Here is a 19280-nt window from a genome sequence, read left to right as displayed (position 1 = left end):
ATGGCTTGCTGTCTCAGCCAATGAGGAGGCAGAGAACCAGGACAGCTGAGGCTGTTGTGCACATTGCTGGATCGCAATGGGGCTCAGGTATGTAATGAGGCTCAGGTAAAATGCATGAAGGTACAAAACCTTGAGCCTTTCCAACTTCTTTAAAGATCATTCTATAAAGGTTTAAAAGATATTAAAAAAACCCCAGTGTTTAAGGCTAGATTTACCCTATTGAGTCTGTGATTTCATCCACTTTTCAGTGCGATTATGTAGTGCAACTTGGCTGTGTTTTGGTTTGCATATTTTATGGAGCCAAAATTGCCCTGGAATCACACCAAAGTAGTCAGGACCCTTTTCCAAAATCTCCCTGAGCTGCATTGATGCGAACGGGCACTATAGAAAAAAATTTGATTTCCATTCTCATGTGACTCAAGTCACATCTGAAGTCGCATGCAAATGCAAACCAGGCCTAATGCTATTGTTTCTTTTAGCAAATAAAGAATTACTTGTGTGTGGTCAGAAATTCAGCCATTACAAAAAGTCGCACTTTGTTCGTATATACACGCACCTGTGCAATAAAACAACTGTAAACATATAAAGATCAATGTGTTGGAGCCAGATAATACAGTCCTGGAGATAAGGGAAGACAGACATGGGTATTATGTTCCAAGTCAAAGTGCTTTCAAATCGGGGGAAGCAGGAGAAATGGGTACAGAGATATACAAGAAGACAAAAGATGGCCATACATGACAGAGGTCTCCTCCAACATGACATCTGCCCATCTTCAGTCTGCAAGGTTCAGGGGTTGATCTTGTTATTATCACTGAAAAAAGGCCGTGAACACCATATTCACCAAAGCGGTTACATTAATGGACCACGCGGTAAACCATCACACACAAGTTGTATATGAATGCAATTTTATAGCATATCAAAAAATATAAAAGCAAAAATTGCCAATTAAATAAAAAAATAACAGTATCCATCACCACACTTCAGACAACGCTGTCTGCAACACCATTAAAATAAAAAATATGACGTCATGGTATGGCCAAAAATATATGGATTAATTTTGCGACAGCAACCTGTCAGGTTATCTGTAAATTGTGCATACAACCCACTTGACTAACACTACCAGGATTTGGTAATAAACTATAGTCCAATGATTCCTTAGCAGGGATGATCAACATATATCTAAGGTTACATATGAATCTGTTATCCACAGGATAGTATATGTAGTCCCACTGTAGAAATCATGAGATAAACAACACAATTGTGTGGATTATATGGCAGGCAAGCTGTGGCTCAATTGTCCAACGGTATATAACAGTGAGAGTTCAGATATGCAGAAATTACAGGTGAGTACATAAGGTCAATATAAGTTCCCAATATCACAAAAGTGAGACCAAAACAGCCCGTTTGTAGATTGATAGGGCATTTCACTCACCATCGATCAATAGACTTGATGCAGGTTCACTCACTCTGTTGGTGTAAGCAGTCCATCCTCAATAAATTGCCGTATCACATATAGTAAGGCATGGTTTCATTCCATCAAACCTATGCTGGAACATTGTAGCCACTCACCCATACTGCTTTTATCCCGCTGTAATGCCATATCGTTAATCTCCTTTTAGGCTCGTGAGTAACCTCACATAGATAACTTGCTGCGCCACTATGTTGCCATATGATGTACCACACCGTAGTTGATAAGTGTCCGTGGCTTCTCCCATTACAGGTATGTGTTACTCTGATGGGTCATGGTCACCCATGGCGTCAACGATGTATGATGTCAACGTGTTTTGCTGATGGGCGTATCTCAATCAGCTTCATCAGGACCAATAGGAAGGTTGATTTCTCTTTATAGCGGCAACACCACCCCTGTGTACCAGGCTTTATGCTTTACATCCATTTGGATCCTCTTCTACAGGTGATAGCCCATTTCTGGTGGGAGTCCATGACTTGGCACTCTCTGGAAAATGCCGGTGTCTTCAGGCAGACTGCAGGGCCCAGCATTCCCCTCTGCAGAGCAGTGTTACAGCATCTTAGCAGGCAGGTCTGAGAGAGAATCCCCAGGGAGCTCCTGGTTGACTGCTGGCTGTAAAGGGTTATGTCTTATTCTTTGAGCCTCTGGCTTCAATTTACATCTTGATCTTGCTATTATCCTGACAATTTCCATTAGGTGCTATTTACTCGTTTAATGAAAGGATCCGCTCTTTTTGTGCACATCCCTGTCAGTGTTAACATGTGATGCAGAAATGCACACTCATTTATACTTTGTTATATCACCTATTGTTTATTGTATGGTGTGGTATAGGGATTCAAAGAATCATTCGATGCATTTGAGAGGTGTATATAAACCTGTGAATACTTTTAATACACACTACAAACTGATTGTACAATCTATGTAAAATCTCCTTTAGAGTTACATAGATCTACACAGTGTGAGAGCCCACCTCAACATTCCATGGTTGGCGTTCACACTAGAGATTGAACAATCAGATTGTAACCATGTGTGGCCAGCTTTAGTGGCCACAGGAGAAGGGAAGCAGGAATGTATTGATCTTCAGAGAAAAATGGACAGGAGAAAAAAAGAGGCCAGGACTGGCAGCTTACCAAACTTGTATGTAACAAGAATGAAGTAATTCCATTTGATACCTTTTTATTCAATTTTGGATAGAGTGAAAAGTGTTAGCATTTTTGTCGGCTTTATATTGTTTCCCTCTCAAGGAGACTTCCCTTTACTGCCTTTCTCCAAAGAACAACCAGGAACTGAAAAGCTCTCCAAAATGAAGGGAGATCCAACATCTGACAGTTTTCACAAAGACAGGTGTCCCCACTAGAACACTAGCGCTTGCCATAGGTGGACTGAGATTTGGCTGGTTTGCCAGTTGGATTCCCATAGTTTTCTCTCCTGGTAACACAGGTCACTCAAATAAAAACACACAAATCTAGACAGCATTATAAACCATTCAATCCAAAATGAGAAAATAAATCATTTTGGCTGAAGTCATAATTTAAGTTGGCCAAACATGCTGAGTAGTCAAGACTTAGTAAGCACACCTTCGCATGGTCCTCAATTAATTGACCTCTATTATTCCATGAATACTGGCCAATCTTCCCATTACTGCCTGACTGGGAAGGAGTAATATGGAGAACCAGCAATGTAACTGCTATTGAGCTATATCTTCATTCCTCATCATACGGTCATATGGCACCCACAGATCAACAGTGTGTCATTACCTATCTTGTATGGCAGCCTTTACTGTTCTTGTAAATATATATTATTATTATACAGGATTTAGATAGCACCAACAGTTTGCGCAGTGCTTTACAATATAAGGGAGACAGTACAATTACAATACATTTCAGTACAGGTCTGATATTATTACTACAGTATAAGACAGATGCATAGCATGCTATGGAGTATGTGGTGCTCCTGGTTTAGGTACTTCTGGGAAGTTCCAGAGATGTTCTACTGCTGAATTAATTAGGTGGACACAGATTGCAGATGGACAAGTGATTAGGGACCCAACACTGCCCTTATATATACCCTGTGGCAAGGATGACACCATATCACCAAATTCAGGTGAAATGTATTGCCTTATTCACATCATCAGCTTTTTATTGACATCGCCTGGGCAACCACTGCTCCAGTGATAAAAAATCTGCTGTCCCAGCCCTTAAACAGCTTATCCTACTGAAGAGATTTGATGGCCAGCACTATACTGGGTTATTATGTTAATATGATGGCCCGTGCTGTGTATTCTCATTATCTGCAATATACAGTATATAATACAAAGAGGTAGGGTTTCCATCTCAAAGGCAACGCTCAATAAACCAATGTTTGCCTGCAGCTTATCTCCACTCCATGCAAGCTAAGGCATGGAGTTGCTCCTCACCTGCCATGTCTGAAAAATACTGGTTGTGTCTTCAAAGTTACCTACAGACCATCAAATCTGAGTAAAATCTATCATGGGCATGGTAAAAGCAGTGGTTGTATGCTGTACTGTAACAATCCTATCCTTCTTCAATGCTCTCCTGCTTGATGTCATTCTGATCTCCACAACCCGCAAATGCTATAGTTCCTCATAGGTTTTGTTCACTGGTTAAATAAACTGTTGAGTTTAATAAAAAAAATAAAATCTGTTAATCACACCCAAATATTATAGATAATATTTTCTTTCTTCATTACCCGGACATCTTCAATGTTATTTGTAAGGGCAATCAAGGAAATATCTCAATAACCAAGGTTTTGACTTTTACCCATTCTGAAGTTGGGCTTCAAACAGTTATACTAATTTATAAATGTTAATTCTAACAGGTGTTGGAAAAAAAATATTACATGTGACAAGTGCGTCATCTCATGCACCCAAAACTGTCATATTCTTTCACATTATGTACCTGACAAAGTAGAAGTACAAAAGCCTGTGGTTAATTTTTAAACTGCACATTCCTTTCAATGCTCTGTGATTTTTAAAGCTTGACAACTCTGAAGATCATGTTTGATGCAATGACTCACCAGTAAAATATATGTATTACTGTGTGTATGTACACGTGTGTTTGTGTATACAGGATAATATTTCCTCTGCTGTAAAATAAAAACATATATACTTTAAAAACTGAAAGATATCAACGTTTCTGCAAGAACTAGCTCCAACTGTCTGGCGTCGCTCTACTCCTACGTATATCCCCAATGCAGACCTCAGATGAAGGACAACCATGTCCAAATACAGAGAGTTTTTAATGCCAGGAGCTTTAATGTATCAATGACCAAAAGCCGGCCATACACGGATCAAAATTTGTCCGGTTCAGCAGGGAGCAGCCGAATTGTGATCCATGTATGGGCAGGCTGATCGTACCCAAGTCAATCCATCGATCGACTTGGGTACAACCAGCCTGTTGGATTCTTCTGCATGCGATTTTGGCTTGCCAAAAGGGCATTGCGATTTTTCACATGTCTGAGTTTTAAAGGAGAGGTGGCCTCCTTGCAGCCTCTAATCGAATTTGTTACTTGTCTAAGAAAATCTAAGCAATAGACCCTGTAAAATAAAGTAGAGTTATACATACCTTCCGGTTGGGTGAAGAGTGAATTCTTCGTTCTCTTTCAGAGCTAGGAGCATAGCTACTATGTGACACTTCCAGGTGTGTCGGATAACATGTATCCTGTCTGGAACTGTGGATCCTACCAACAATGTTACGTAAACAGAGAATACAGCCCATGATACAGTAGTGACGTAGCAGCTGCTGGGAAGAACCATGGTGGCTGGTGGAGCACACATTAACCAATGCTCATTAAAGTGACAGTTACTAGCAGTGATCCTAGCCCTGCACTAGTACTAAGACGTTACTTACACAATAAAATATAAGTAAAGATGATTTTTTTTCTATATTAAAACAGTTAATAACATCACAATATGTATCCCTCTTTCTTCCATTCCCCTTTAACGAATCTTCTCTGCTTAACTCAGATCATCAAATCAAGGCTCATCCCCGCCTCCTGTTCCTTGGTGACACCAGCACTTTAACAGGAACATGGCTGTCATCCATGGGTGGTGTTCCCCACTCCCAAACACCAAGTAAGTGTGCCGACACACCCCTGAAAAGCATGCACAGTCAACAACTTTCTTAAAGCGGAATTAAACTCTGCTCAGGGGCGGACTGACCATTTGGAAACTCGGGCACTGCCTGAGGGCCCGGGGTCAGTAGGGGGCCCCATGAGATGCCCCTGGTAGCTTTTTCATAGGGTTTTTTGAGTTTGGGCAAGGACACAGGGACCCCATGATCCCCTATTGCCCAGGGGCCCCATGAGTTGTCAGTCCGCCCCTGACTCTGCTATATATTTATTTTATATGCCTCCCAGGAGGATTATGCCATAATGTGCTGTGCATTGGTGTGAATGGAGCCTTAGAAGCTACCATGCACAGCTGCACCAGATTTTGCACTCTCCAGTTTTAGTAAATCAACCCCATGATCTCTATGCCATTGTGGCTTGTTCATAAAAAAGTTTATCTGTAATTTTTTCTAGGCTGCATTCACACTATATTGCATCAAGAATGTGTGCAAATTTGCGCAATTTTCATGTTTATGAAACGCAGAACAAAAAGCAGGGTTAAGAAACGTGGAAAGCTCTACACTGTAAAAAAGGGCATCAGCTATTTTGATGTGTTTGACACATGTAGGTCAGTCCATTGCAAGGAACTGGCTGTACTAGGCATGAACCGCAAAAATGCGTGTAAGCACAACGTTGTGCTTATGTCATAGTTTGAATAGGGCCTTAGATTGTTATTGGACAGACTATGATCCATAGTGACCATTGCAATGTAACAGAAATGCAGCTGGCTACAGACATCTGAGGATGCTCGGATCGTGCCTTCATGTCGAGAGATGTCCTCAGCTCAACTTCTCAAAGAGAGAAAAAAACAAATAGGCTCAGGAAGGGCATGAAGATGTATTCTGATACTTCCAGCACTTATTTCCGGGGGACACCCTAGTCTTTAGAGAAGGTTTTGAAACTCCCCATTTTCTTTGAGAGCTCTTGGCCATGCTCTGTACAGGTTTCCATAGACATAAATTTGTTGACATGATGGACATCTCATGTTTGTGGTCACTGGAAGCTATGACTTATAATACAGGGGATGTAAAGTATGAAACTATTCTATCCTATGAGAGCAGCTACTGAAGCATTGCTGCAACTTTACTTCCCAGCTGTGTGTTTTGCATTTTTCTGTCCATGTTCCTGTTTATTCATAAGGTGTTTAAAGTGGAACTTCACCCATCCCCCATGTGTTTTTTTTCTCACTAATCATCTGAATTGGTGTTATGAACAATGCACATGTACACCAGCCCTGTTCATCTCGAGTTTTCCTGCTATGAACTGCCATGTCTCTACCATGAGCTGGGTTTGCACTGCCATCTTCATTTTGACCTCATTAGGAGCTGGCCGCTTCTTCCTGGGTCAAGCAGCCAGTCTCCTGATGATGTGCCACCAGGTCTGTCCTCCTTCAGCTGTATAGAATCTGAAGCTAGCATACTAGGGGGGGGGACAATTAGGGGAATCAGTGGTGGAGAAGGATCTGGGATTCCTTGTAGATCACAAGCTTAATACTGCCATGCAATGCCAAGCTGCGGTTTCTAAAGTGAGCAAAATCCTCTCTTGTATTAAGAGGTATAGAGTCCAGAGAGAGAGATATCATTTTACCCCTGTACAAATCATTAGTAACACCTCATCTGGAACATGCAGTTCAGTTTTGGGCATCAATTCACAAAAAGAACATTGGGGAACTGGAAAAAGTACAGAGAAGGGCAACCAAACTGATAAGAGGCATGGAGGAGCTCAGCTATGAGGAAAGATTAGAGGAACCAAATTTATTCTCTCTTGAGAAGAGGAGATTAAGGAGGGATATGATCAACATATATAAATACATCAGTGGTTCATATAGTGAACTCCGTGTAGAGGTATTCACCCTGAGGTCATCACAGAAGACAAGGGGGCACTCTGTACATCTGGAGGAAAAGAAATTTAATCTCCAAACACGGAAAGGTTTCTTCACAGTGAGAGCTGTGAAAATGTGGAATAGACTCCCTCAAGAGTTGGTTCTGGCCAGTTCAGTGGATTGCTTTAAAAATGCCTGGATTCGTTCTTAGATACGCAGAATATAACTGGATACTAACATTTATAGGTAAAGTTGATCCAGGGAAAATCCGATTGCCTCTCAGGGGATCAAGAAGGAATTTTTTTTCTCTGCAGGAGCAAATTGGATTATGTTTTGCTGGGCTTTTTTTGCTTTCTTATGTATCAACTGTTGGTGTAGGATTATAACTTTTTTTTTAATGGTTGAACTGGATGGACTTTTGTCTTTTTCAGCCAGAATAAGTATGTAACTATGAAGCATCCTGGGATATGTGATATATGTATCTAAGGAGGCTACATATCACACAGAGGAGATGTGATTCACAACTAAGAGAGAATGGTGGCTGGGGAGTGAGTGGGGTTGAAAATGAAAAAAAGGTATTAAGTGAAGGTCCATTTAAGGCAGTGATTGCGAACCTTTTTGAGCCCGAGTGCCCAAACTGCAACCCAAAACCAACTTATTTCTTTCGAAGTGCCAACACTGCAATGAAACCTGAATATCGAGCTTTTGGGTTAGAAAAAACAACTCGTACAGTAGTGCAAACTAATTAACAGTACAGGGATGACCAGAGACTGCGGACACAGTACAGGGATGACCAGAGACTGCGGACACGGTACAGGGATGACCAGAGACTACAGACACGGTACAGGGATGACCAGAGACTGCGGACACGGTACAGGGATGACCAGAGACTGCGGACACGGTACAGGGATGACCAGAGACTGCGGACACGGTACAGGGATGACCAGAGACTGCGGACACGGTACAGGGATGACCAGAGACTGCGGACACGGTACAGGGATGACCAGAGACTGCGGACACGGAACAGGAATGACCAGAGACTGCGGACACGGTACAGGAGATGACCAGAGACTGCGGACACGGTACAGGAGATGACCAGAGACTGCGGACACGGTACAGGGATGACCAGAGACTGCGGACACGGTACAGGGGATGACCAGAGACTGCGGACACGGTACAGGGATGACCAGAGACTACGGACACGGTACAGGGATGACCAGAGACTGCGGACACGGTACAGGGATGACCAGAGACTGCGGACACGGTACAGGGATGACCAGAGACTGCGGACACGGTACAGGGATGACCAGAGACTGCGGACACGGTACAGGGATGACCAGAGACTGCGGACACGGTACAGGGATGACCAGAGACTGCGGACACGGTACAGGGATGACCAGAGACTGCGGACACGGTACAGGGATGACCAGAGACTGCGGACACGGTACAGGGATGACCAGAGACTGCGGACACGGAACAGGAATGACCAGAGACTGCGGACACGGTACAGGAGATGACCAGAGACTGCGGACACGGTACAGGAGATGACCAGAGACTGCGGACACGGTACAGGGATGACCAGAGACTGCGGACACGGTACAGGGGATGACCAGAGACTGCGGACACAGTACAGGGATGACCAGAGACTGCGGACACAGTACAGGGATGACCAGAGACTGCGGACACAGTACAGGGATGACCAGAGACTGCGGACACAGTACAGGAGATGACCAGAGACTGCGGACACAGTACAGGGATGACCAGAGACTGCGGACACAGTACAGGGATGACCAGAGACTGCGGACACAGTACAGGGATGACCAGAGACTGCGGACACAGTACAGGGATGACCAGAGACTGCGGACACAGTACAGGGATGACCAGAGACTGCGGACACAGTACAGGGATGACCAGAGACTGCGGACACTGTACAGGGATGACCAGAGACTGCGGACAGTACAGGGATGACCAGAGACTGCGGACAGTACAGGAGATGACCAGAGACTGCGGAAAGCACAGGGATGACCAGAGACTGCGGACAGTACAGATGACTGCTGACCTTTGGGGAGGGAGGGGGAGCGGGTACCTGAATTTGACAGGTACCCGCTCTTACTTCCGCAGAGTTTTTTTTTTATCTTACCTGTTCCTTTATCCAGCCGCGCGCTGTCTTCCCGGCTTCTGTAGTGTGGGCGCTCGTCGGACAGCCGGATGCCCAGTGCGCATGCGCGAGAAGCGCTGCGCTTTGTGATTGGTCCGGCGGCTTCTGGGATCTGTCATGTGTCCCAGGTACCGCCTTACCATTCACAAAGAGCACTGCTTCTTGCGCATGCGCACTTGGGACCCGGCTGTCACGCACACTACAGAAGCCGGGAAGACAGCGCGCCGCTGGATAGAGGGACAGGTACGGTCCCACTGTAGAGCTGAGCGGCCGGCCCGGTATTCTGACACGGCGGCGGTGGAAATACCGGACCGGCCGCTCTATATTCGCTCCATAAGACGCACTGACATTTTCCCCCCTTTTTTGGGGGAAAAAAAGTGCGTCTTATGGAGCGAAAAATACGGTATTCTCCTGGCGTGCCCACAGATAAGGCTCGGCGTGCCGGCTGTGGCACGCGTGCCATGGGTTCGCCATCACTGATTTAAGGCTATGTTCACTCTTTGTGCCTGTTGGAAACATGCACAAAGTTGCTTGCTTACCCGACAAGCACAGAAATGTACTGCTCTTTAGCAAATGCGGGGCAGTGTCATTAATTACTAACGGTACCCCCACGCATCTGCTAACTTGCGTGTTTTCGCACACACCAAAATGCGTGATACCTTAGCCTAATTGGCTCCTGCCTAAATTGGCCCTAGTATGTGTATATATGCATGTGCTGCCTTGTATTACACAAGGTATTCTTTAGCATTCAGCAGTGTCTGTCCCCTTAAGGCCTGAGACTTCCTGTTTGCTAACTTGGGAGGAAGTGACCTCATCTCTTCAGACTGAAGAAATTCTACAATACAAGTACATGTGGGATGCTGTTCCCTCTTCATATATGGGCTTGATTAGACCCCCAAAGTCTGTAAGTACCCCTCCTATGTACTGAGGAATGTTATGTATATAGCTAGGTAGTTAGATATGTACTCATGTCTGTTTATTATGTTTGTATTTCAGTTTTACCGCATTCTCATTATGTCACATGTTATCAGTAAAAGATCATCGGTTATCAATCATCGACTCTTTACTGTGTGGACATCAAAGGTTATACTGCCTGTAATCCTCTGTAACCCTTTCATAACTGCAGAGAAGGCAGGACAGTAAAAAGACTTACACGGTTACTTCAGAGCACATTGTGTGAAAAATCTACAGCAGGCCCCACAACACAGAAAAGACTCTTAACTGTTAATACAGCAGCACGTGTGTGTGAAATCCCCACAGCACAGCCAGTCTAGGCATAGCAAAGTGAAACCAACTCAGCTCCATGAAAGATATCACTAAATTAACCCTTCCTAAAATCTCATGCAAACAGGAAGAAAATATGCACAGTACGCTGGAAACTAGGTCACAATGCAGCACGCCGAGAACTTATAACAAATCGGATCTGTCGTCATCCAAAGCAGAAACCGCCAGATCTAAGCGTTCAAGTTCCAGGCATTCAAACGTCACAGACCTATCGTCAGTCAGTGCTGGGGCAGCCAGGAGTAAGCATACAAGTTCCAGACATTCTAGTGTCACAAACTTGTCTTCAGTCAGCGCTATCGCCGCCAGGGCACAAGCCAAGGCCGAGGCCGCATGCGCCATGGCCTCCTATGCCATACGGGAAGCAGAGCTTATGAAAGAGCAAGGCTACCTAGATGAAGAGCAGAAGAAGAGACAAGCCGAAGGGGAAGCTGAAATAAAAAGGAGAGAAGCAGAAACGCTTAGGAGAAAGGCAGAAGTACAAGCCTCTTTACACATACTTAAGCAACAGAAAATAGCTGCAGCAGCCATAGCTGAAGCCGAAGTTCTCGCGAGAGCTGCAGATATTCAGTTTGTAGAGAGCGATGTACTGGAAACCCTGATAACACCTCTCAGTACATTCCAACGCACCCGTGAGTACGTGCAATCACAAGCAACCCTGTACCCTGATAAACAGCCTAGTGATGCACCGAAACCATCAAGGACCCAGTTGGGAGCAGACAGCTTTGATGTTACGCATCACTACAAGACTGAACCTGAACCGCCACGTGATAAGTCAACCAATCACGGGGTCAGATACCAAACCGCCAACACGCTAAGTAACCAAGTAGATGGCGATATAACCTCTCCTCGTGCAAAACCAGATCTAGACTACAATAGAGAGCAACCATCTGACCAAAATAGACTTAGTCAAATACCTCAACGAACCCATCAGTCACTATCAGCCAGCAGTCCCGTGTTTGTACCCAGAACAAACGCAGCTGACACAGCAAAGGTTACAGACGTGTCGAAATACCTGATGCGCCGTGAGATGGTGAGCACTGGTCTCTTGAAGTTTGACGATCGTCCTGAAAACTACTGGGCCTGGAGGTCATCCTTCCTAAGCAGCACCCAAAACTTAGAGCTGACAGACAGAGAGAAGCTCGACCTACTCGCCAAATACCTAGGACCAGAGTCCTCAGAGCAGGCCAAAAGAATCAGGTCAGTGCATGTCCATGATGCAACAGCAGGACTTGCGATGGTCTGGCAGAGAATGGAAGACTGCTATGGGTCACCTGAAGTAATAGAAGAAGCACTTTTAAAGAAAATTGAAACTTGCCCAAAAATGACAAACAAAGACAATCAGAAGCTGAGAGAGCTTGGAGACCTACTCCTAGAGATAGAAGCAGCAAAGACTAGTGGAACTCTGCCAGGTCTCTTATACTTAGACACAGCACGTGGAGTAGAGCCCATAATCGAGAAGCTCCCTTTCAACCTGCAAGAAAGGTGGGTCTCTCAAGCATCCAGATACAAGAAAGACTATCGAGTTGCATTTCCACCGTTTGTCTTCCTTGCTGAATTCGTTGTAGACCAAGCTAAGACACGTAATGACCCAAGCTTCGCCTTCCTGAATAAGAGAGTTGCAAGCTCCCCAAGGACAGAGAAGCAGCTGCCAGTACACTACAAAGAACGCAGAGCAACAGTGTCTGTGCGGAAGACAGAAGTCCCGCCTGAGGCTGCAGCCAATCAGGAAGACAACACAAGCAAAGAAGTTGAGGATCCAGACAAACAGTGCCCAATACACAACAAGCCTCATCCACTAAGAAAATGTCGCAGTTTCAGAAGTAAGACATTAGAGGAGCGCAAGGCTTACCTTAAAGACAATCACATTTGTTTCAGATGCTGCGCCTCAATGCAACATCTTGCAAAAGACTGTAAGAGAGAAATACGGTGCACAGAATGCAACAATGACCGACATCTGTCAGCACTGCACCCAGGACCACCACCATGGAGATCAGAAGTTCCAGCAACTCAAGAAGATCATGGTGGGGAGCAAAAAGAAAGTGCAACACCAGCGATAACTTCAAAGTGCACTGAGATCTGTACAGAACCAGGACTCTCTAGATCATGCTCCAAGATATGCTTAGTCAAAGTGTATCCCAACGGTCTCAGAGAAAAGGCAGTGAAGATGTATACAGTCCTAGATGAACAAAGCAACAGGTCTCTAGCAAAGACAGAGTTCTTTGACCTCTTCGGTGACACAGGAAGTTCAACTCCATACACCTTGAAGACATGTTCTGGAGTTATAGAGACATCAGGGAGAAGAGCAAACAACTACACCATCGAGTCATTAGATGGCAAGACGCAGCTGACTCTTCCTACCCTCATAGAATGTGACATGATACCAGATGACAGGTCAGAGATTCCCACACCTGAAGTGGCACGTCACTACCCTCATCTCATGCGAATAGCAGACAAGATCCCAGCACTCAACCCAGATGCTGCAATCGTCCTTCTACTAGGAAGAGACATACTGAGAGTGCACAAGGTCAGAGAACAATACAATGGGCCGCACAATGCACCATTTTCTCAACGTCTTGATCTTGGATGGGTTATCGTTGGAAATGTATGTCTGGACGGACTTCACAAACCCACAAAGGTGAATGTCTACAGAACAAATCTGCTGCAGAACGGTCGCACATCATGTCTTTGCCCATGTAATAACAGCATTCAGATTAAAGAGAAACTATCTAACCCAACACATCCCCAGAACATCCAGAGGTTCCTGGAAGATACAGCCTCAGCTGAAGATTCAGATCAGCTAGGCCACAAAGTGTTTGAGAGAACTCAAGATGATGACAAACTAGCACCATCTGTTGAAGATAACCTCTTCCTTGAGATCATGGACAGAGAAGTCTTCAAAGACAAAGCAGGCAGTTGGGTAGCCCCACTACCATTCCGTACACCACGGCATCGTCTTCCCAACAACAGAGTGCAAGCAGAGAAACGCCTTGCGCTATTGCAGCGCACTCTTGAAAGAAAGCCAGACATGAAAGAACACTTCCAAGAATTCATGCGGAAAATCTTTGACAAAGATCAAGTGGAAAAAGCACCAGCACTGCATGAAAAACAAGAACGCTGGTACTTGCCAATATTCGGAGTGTACCATCCTCAAAAACCAGGTCAGATACGTGTAGTATTTGATTCCAGTGCAAAGCATGAAGGTATTTCCCTTAATGATGTACTTCTCAGCGGACCAGACCTGAACAACACACTTCTTGGAGTCCTTATCAGATTCCGAAGAGAACTTGTTGCAGTAACAGCAGATGTACAGCAGATGTTCTACTGTTTCCTTGTCCGTGAAGACCACAGAGACTACCTGAGGTTCCTATGGTATGAAGACAACGACCTCAACAAAGGTATCATAGAGTATAGGATGAAAGTACATGTGTTTGGGAACAGTCCCTCACCAGCTGTCGCTATCTACAACTTGAGACGAGCAGCGCAGCAAGGTGACAGACACAACCCTGAAGCCAAACAATTTGTTATGAAAAACTTTTATGTAGATGATGGACTTGCTTCCTTCTCCAGTAGTGGAGAAGCCATTGACATTTTGAAAAGCACTAGAGACTTGCTAGCAGAATCTAACATAAGACTGCACAAAGTGGCTTCCAACAACAGCAAAGTCATGGAAGCATTCCCAGCAGAAGACCGTGCAAAAGACCTCAAAGACCTAGATCTAGGTACAGATTCACCACCCCTTCAAAGAAGCTTAGGGCTTAGTTGGGACTTGAAAACTGACAGCTTCACCTTCCGAGTATCCAGGGAAGAGAAGCCTTTCACAAAGCGAGGTGTCTTGTCTACGGTCAACAGTCTTTACGATCCCTTGGGGTTCGTAGCACCCATCACTATGCAAGGCAAAGCTCTTTTGAGAGAGATTACAACTGAGCTAGAACAAAGTGATTGGGACACACCTCTACCTGAAAAGAAAGAAATGCAGTGGAAGTTGTGGAAAGACTCTTTGCTGGAGCTTGAGCGATTTAGCATCCAAAGACCATACGTCTCTGTTTCTTTGTCTGTTACAAAACGAAGAGAGATACACGTGTTTTCAGATGCATCCACCGTGGCTATAGCAGCTGTAGCCTACCTTAGAGTCATAGACACTCAGGGACAAAGCCATGCAGGATTCATCTTGGGAAAGTCCAAACTGGCTCCAAGACCTGCTCACACAGTCCCACGCTTAGAACTTTGTGCTGCTGTCCTAGCTGTGGAGATAGCAGACTTACTCATTGCGGAACTGGACATCGAGATCCATGCAGTGAACTTCTACACAGACAGCAAGATTGTTTTAGGTTATATCCATAACGCTTCAAGAAGATTCTACACATACGTGTCAAACAGAGTGACACGTATCAGAAAGTGTACAAGTCCAGAACAGTGGCATCACATCAGTACAGACAAGAACCCTGCTGATCATGGGACTAGACTGGTACCAGCTGCTGTCCTCAAACAGACTAACTGGTTCACAGGTCCATCCTTCTTGACTGGACCAGAAACTGAAGAGACTGATCAGAAAGGAACTTTTCAGCTTGTAGAACCAGACCAAGACAAAGAGGTAAGACCTCTAGTTGCAGTTTACAAGACTCTAACCACCAGAGAAGGTCTTGGCTCATGTAGGTTCGAAAGGTTTTCCAGCTGGAAGTCACTCATCCGTGCCATAGGGAAACTCATCTGCTTGGCCAGATCCTTCAGCAAAACAGCCAGTGTTGACCAGGGTAACAATGACTATCTTGAGCAAGCCAATGTCACCATTATCAGATGTGTTCAGCAGGAAGCCTTTAAGGAAGAAATTCAATGTCTTCTCAAGAAAGAAGAACTTTCTAAACACAGCCCACTCAAAAGGTTGAACCCTGTCCTTGATGAAAATGGAGTGATGAGACTTGGAGGTCGTCTACCCGCAGCTGATACGACTATTCTAGAAAAACATCCCTTTGTCATACCCAAGAATCATCACGTTGCCGTTCTTCTGACAAGACATCACCACGAGCAAGTTGCACATCAAGGTCGCCACCTCACTGAAGGAGCAGTCCGCTCAGCTGGATTGTGGATCCTAGGAGGTAAAAGACTAGTCTCCAGTGTGATTAACAAATGTGTAATTTGCAAGAAAATCAGAGGAAAACTTGAAGTCCAGAAGATGTCAGACTTACCTCCAGACAGGCTGGCTTCAGATCCTCCATTCACAAATGTAGGCCTGGACGTTTTTGGTCCTTGGAACATTTCTTCTCGCAAGACCAGAGGAGGCAGTGCAGAGAGCAAACGCTGGGCTGTTCTTTTCTCGTGTATGAGTACCAGAGCAGTTCACATTGAGGTAATTGAGTCTTTATCTACCTCAAGCTTCATCAATGCCTTGAGAAGATTTTTCTCCATTCGAGGACCAGCAAAACAGATTCGTTCTGATTGTGGCACAAACTTTATTGGAGCCTGCAAGGAATTGAAGATCATTGCAACAGACTCAGAGACAAGTAACTATCTTCAAAACCAAAGATGCACTTGGATCTTCAATCCTCCTCATGCCTCACATATGGGAGGAGCTTGGGAGAGGATGATTGGAGTAGCTCGCCGCATTCTAGATGCAATGCTTCTAAAGATTGGATCTACTCGTCTCACACACGAAGTCCTAACCACGCTGATGGCTGAAGTCATGGCTATCATGAATGCCAGACCTTTGGTCCCAGTGTCTACTGACCCAGAGATGCCAACCGTCTTGACACCAGCAACGTTGCTGACCCAGAAGATGGAGATGGTGACAGCTCCCAACGGGGACTTTGATCTTAAAGACTTGTACACCAAGCAATGGAAACAAGTTCAAAGCCTTGCCGATATCTTCTGGAAGAGATGGAGACAGGAGTACCTGACGACCCTCCAACCACGCAACAAATGGCAAGCCGACAAGCCCAACTTACAAGTGGGAGATGTTGTTCTACTAAAAGACTCTCAGGTCCACAGGAACGAGTGGCCAATTGGACTCATTGTGGGGACTGATGCTAGTAGTGATAGCAGAGTCAGGAAAGTAGAGGTCAGAGTAGTAAAACAGGGCACCCCTAAGGTGTACCTTAGGCCCATCGCGGAAGTCGTTTTACTCCTTCCAAGAGTTTAATAGTGGCATATCATTATTATGCCAGGTGGGGAGTGTGCTGCCTTGTATTACACAAGGTATTCTTTAGCATTCAGCAGTGTCTGTCCCCTTAAGGCCTGAGACTTCCTGTTTGCTAACTTGGGAGGAAGTGACCTCATCTCTTCAGACTGAAGAAATTCTACAATACAAGTACATGTGGGATGCTGTTCCCTCTTCATATATGGGCTTGATTAGACCCCCAAAGTCTGTAAGTACCCCTCCTATGTACTGAGGAATGTTATGTATATAGCTAGGTAGTTAGATATGTACTCATGTCTGTTTATTATGTTTGTATTTCAGTTTTACCGCATTCTCATTATGTCACATGTTATCAGTAAAAGATCATCGGTTATCAATCATCGACTCTTTACTGTGTGGACATCAAAGGTTATACTGCCTGTAATCCTCTGTAACCCTTTCATAACTGCAGAGAAGGCAGGACAATGCATGTGAGATAGAGACCTTAGATTGTACGTTCCTTGAGGGTAGGGGCTTATGTAAATGTATAATATGTAAGGCACTGTGTATACTGTAGGCATTATATAAATACTTGGAATAAATTAATTAAAAAAGCAATAGCATTATATTCGTATGTGTGCGTAGTGCGTGCGTGTCTAGACAGGTGGATGTAGATATGTTCCAGGTATAGATATTCCGATTATGTTATAATAAAAATAAACACTCTTAAAAAATAGTCAGAAAAAATGAACGGGCCAATACCATTCTGTCATTTTTATTCCTGTGAATACATTTAGGATGTGAGCATGACAGCGCTTCCTAAAAAATGCATTTGTCCAATGTTCAGAGACAATGCTGGAAAAAGAATGAATATGTAATAAAAAGCTGTGGGCCTGGTTTCTGTGTATTTAATTACCATTGTGTTTCAGCCATTGCCGTTGTCTGCGCACCTCCCTCTCACAAAGAAAAGATGTCCCATTGAACAGATTGGTTAATACTCTCTGGGGCAACAGATGTCTACTGGAGCTGCAGGAGACCGGCAACTGGTGGCCTGCCCATCTCCTGAAAACTTTCAATAGCCTAATGCATATGTTCAAATAATAGGGCATGTGGCAGGGGTGATGCCTTTACTTTAACCCTTTCCTGCACCTGCCCCCTACAGCCCAGCTTTACAAAGACCCTCTTGAGTTAGGCGTGCTGCCTGAGCACAGAATAGAGAGCAGGCCTTTACAATGGATATCACACACAGACCCCCTGCCCCCCAACCTCCTCCCACTCGTACAACCTCCTCACGACATGCACTATACATGGCTACCTACAGACTTGGCCACGCACAGCTGGACGCAGAGCGCAGGTCAGTTACTTCAATACAGCATCCACATTTCCAGCAAAGTCTGCAGATGTGGACTTTTTGACTATTGCTCAATTTTTTTCTATTCCCTTAAACAAAAACAATACCAGTACATAAATACAAATAGAAATTATGTATAAAAAAACAATTCTGACTCCACATAACATCACAGGTATTATGCTATTAGGCATAACAAGTACAATTGTCTACAAACATTTTTTACAATGACAGGGAAACATTTGTGGAAAGTTACAGCAAAGATTGATCTGTTTCTTGGAGGAAAGATAAGAACCAGACTTGATGTAAGGATCATACCTCATACTAAAGAGGAAACATCTATAAAGATCTGGCATAACAGTAGAACTGATTTGCAAAAATCAAATTAAGAGGAGATTTTTTCTTATAGTAACCAAAATCCTCGTTACAAATGAATGAGAGATCACACAAGACTGGTTGCTGGAGGGGAAAGATCTCATTTTATTCATATGATGTTTTGAAGCAGAAAGCACAATGTTTACTCTGCTCAAAGAGCTGACAATCAAAGCATGGTCCTACAGATGTCTATACACCTTTAGATTCACTATCTGTAACATCTGTGCCCACTTTCCGTATCTGCTGCCAGCATGCCGCATCTGGATACTACAGTCACCTCCCTCCTTGTACAGTGTAACCCAACAATTCTCAACCAGGGTTCCTCCAAAGGATGCCAGAATTCCCTGAACAATTAGCATTTTCTGACTCTCAGATAAGTAACCTATGACACCAATGATCTTTTTAGCTTCTGTATCTTTAAAGGGGGCGTTCTTCCTAATGAATACAACAGTAAAAGAGCATTCTTCCTAATGACCACAACTATAAGGGGTCATTCCTCCCGTGACCACCAATGTGTGGGACATTTTTCTTGATGAACGCGAATGGACGTGGGCACTACTCCCTAAGCCCACCAATGTAAGTGGGCAT

At 44.4% G+C, this 19280-nt stretch overlaps 2 protein-coding genes across 3 annotated transcripts in view; one reads left to right on the top strand and one right to left on the bottom strand.

Annotated features, from left to right (window-relative positions):
• ZC3H12C (zinc finger CCCH-type containing 12C) overlaps window positions 1-19280 on the bottom strand; it is a 216868-nt gene that overhangs the window by 100358 nt on the left and 97230 nt on the right. The window lies entirely within an intron of this gene.
• LOC149470223 (uncharacterized) lies at window positions 10295-17367 on the top strand. The gene is made up of 2 exons (XM_089666122.1): window positions 10295-10480; window positions 10573-17367. The coding sequence occupies exon 2, from the start codon at window positions 10880-10882 to the stop codon at window positions 16991-16993; it is 6114 nt and encodes a 2037-aa protein (XP_089522248.1). The 5' UTR covers window positions 10295-10480; window positions 10573-10879; the 3' UTR covers window positions 16994-17367.

The sequence above is a fragment of the Staurois parvus genome, unplaced genomic scaffold (assembly GCF_062004578.1).
Source record: "Staurois parvus isolate SC_StPar_1 unplaced genomic scaffold, SC_StPar_1.0 ptg000050l, whole genome shotgun sequence".
Taxonomy (NCBI): Eukaryota; Metazoa; Chordata; class Amphibia; order Anura; family Ranidae; genus Staurois; species Staurois parvus.
The sequence above is the reverse complement of the archived record's forward strand: the minus strand, read 5'-3'. Positions and strand labels throughout refer to the sequence as shown.

What these genes read in the sequence shown, in the direction of transcription:
- LOC149470223 (XM_089666122.1), top strand. Translation starts at nt 10,880, where the DNA reads ATGAAAGATATCACTAAATTAACCCTTCCTAAAATCTCATGCAAACAG.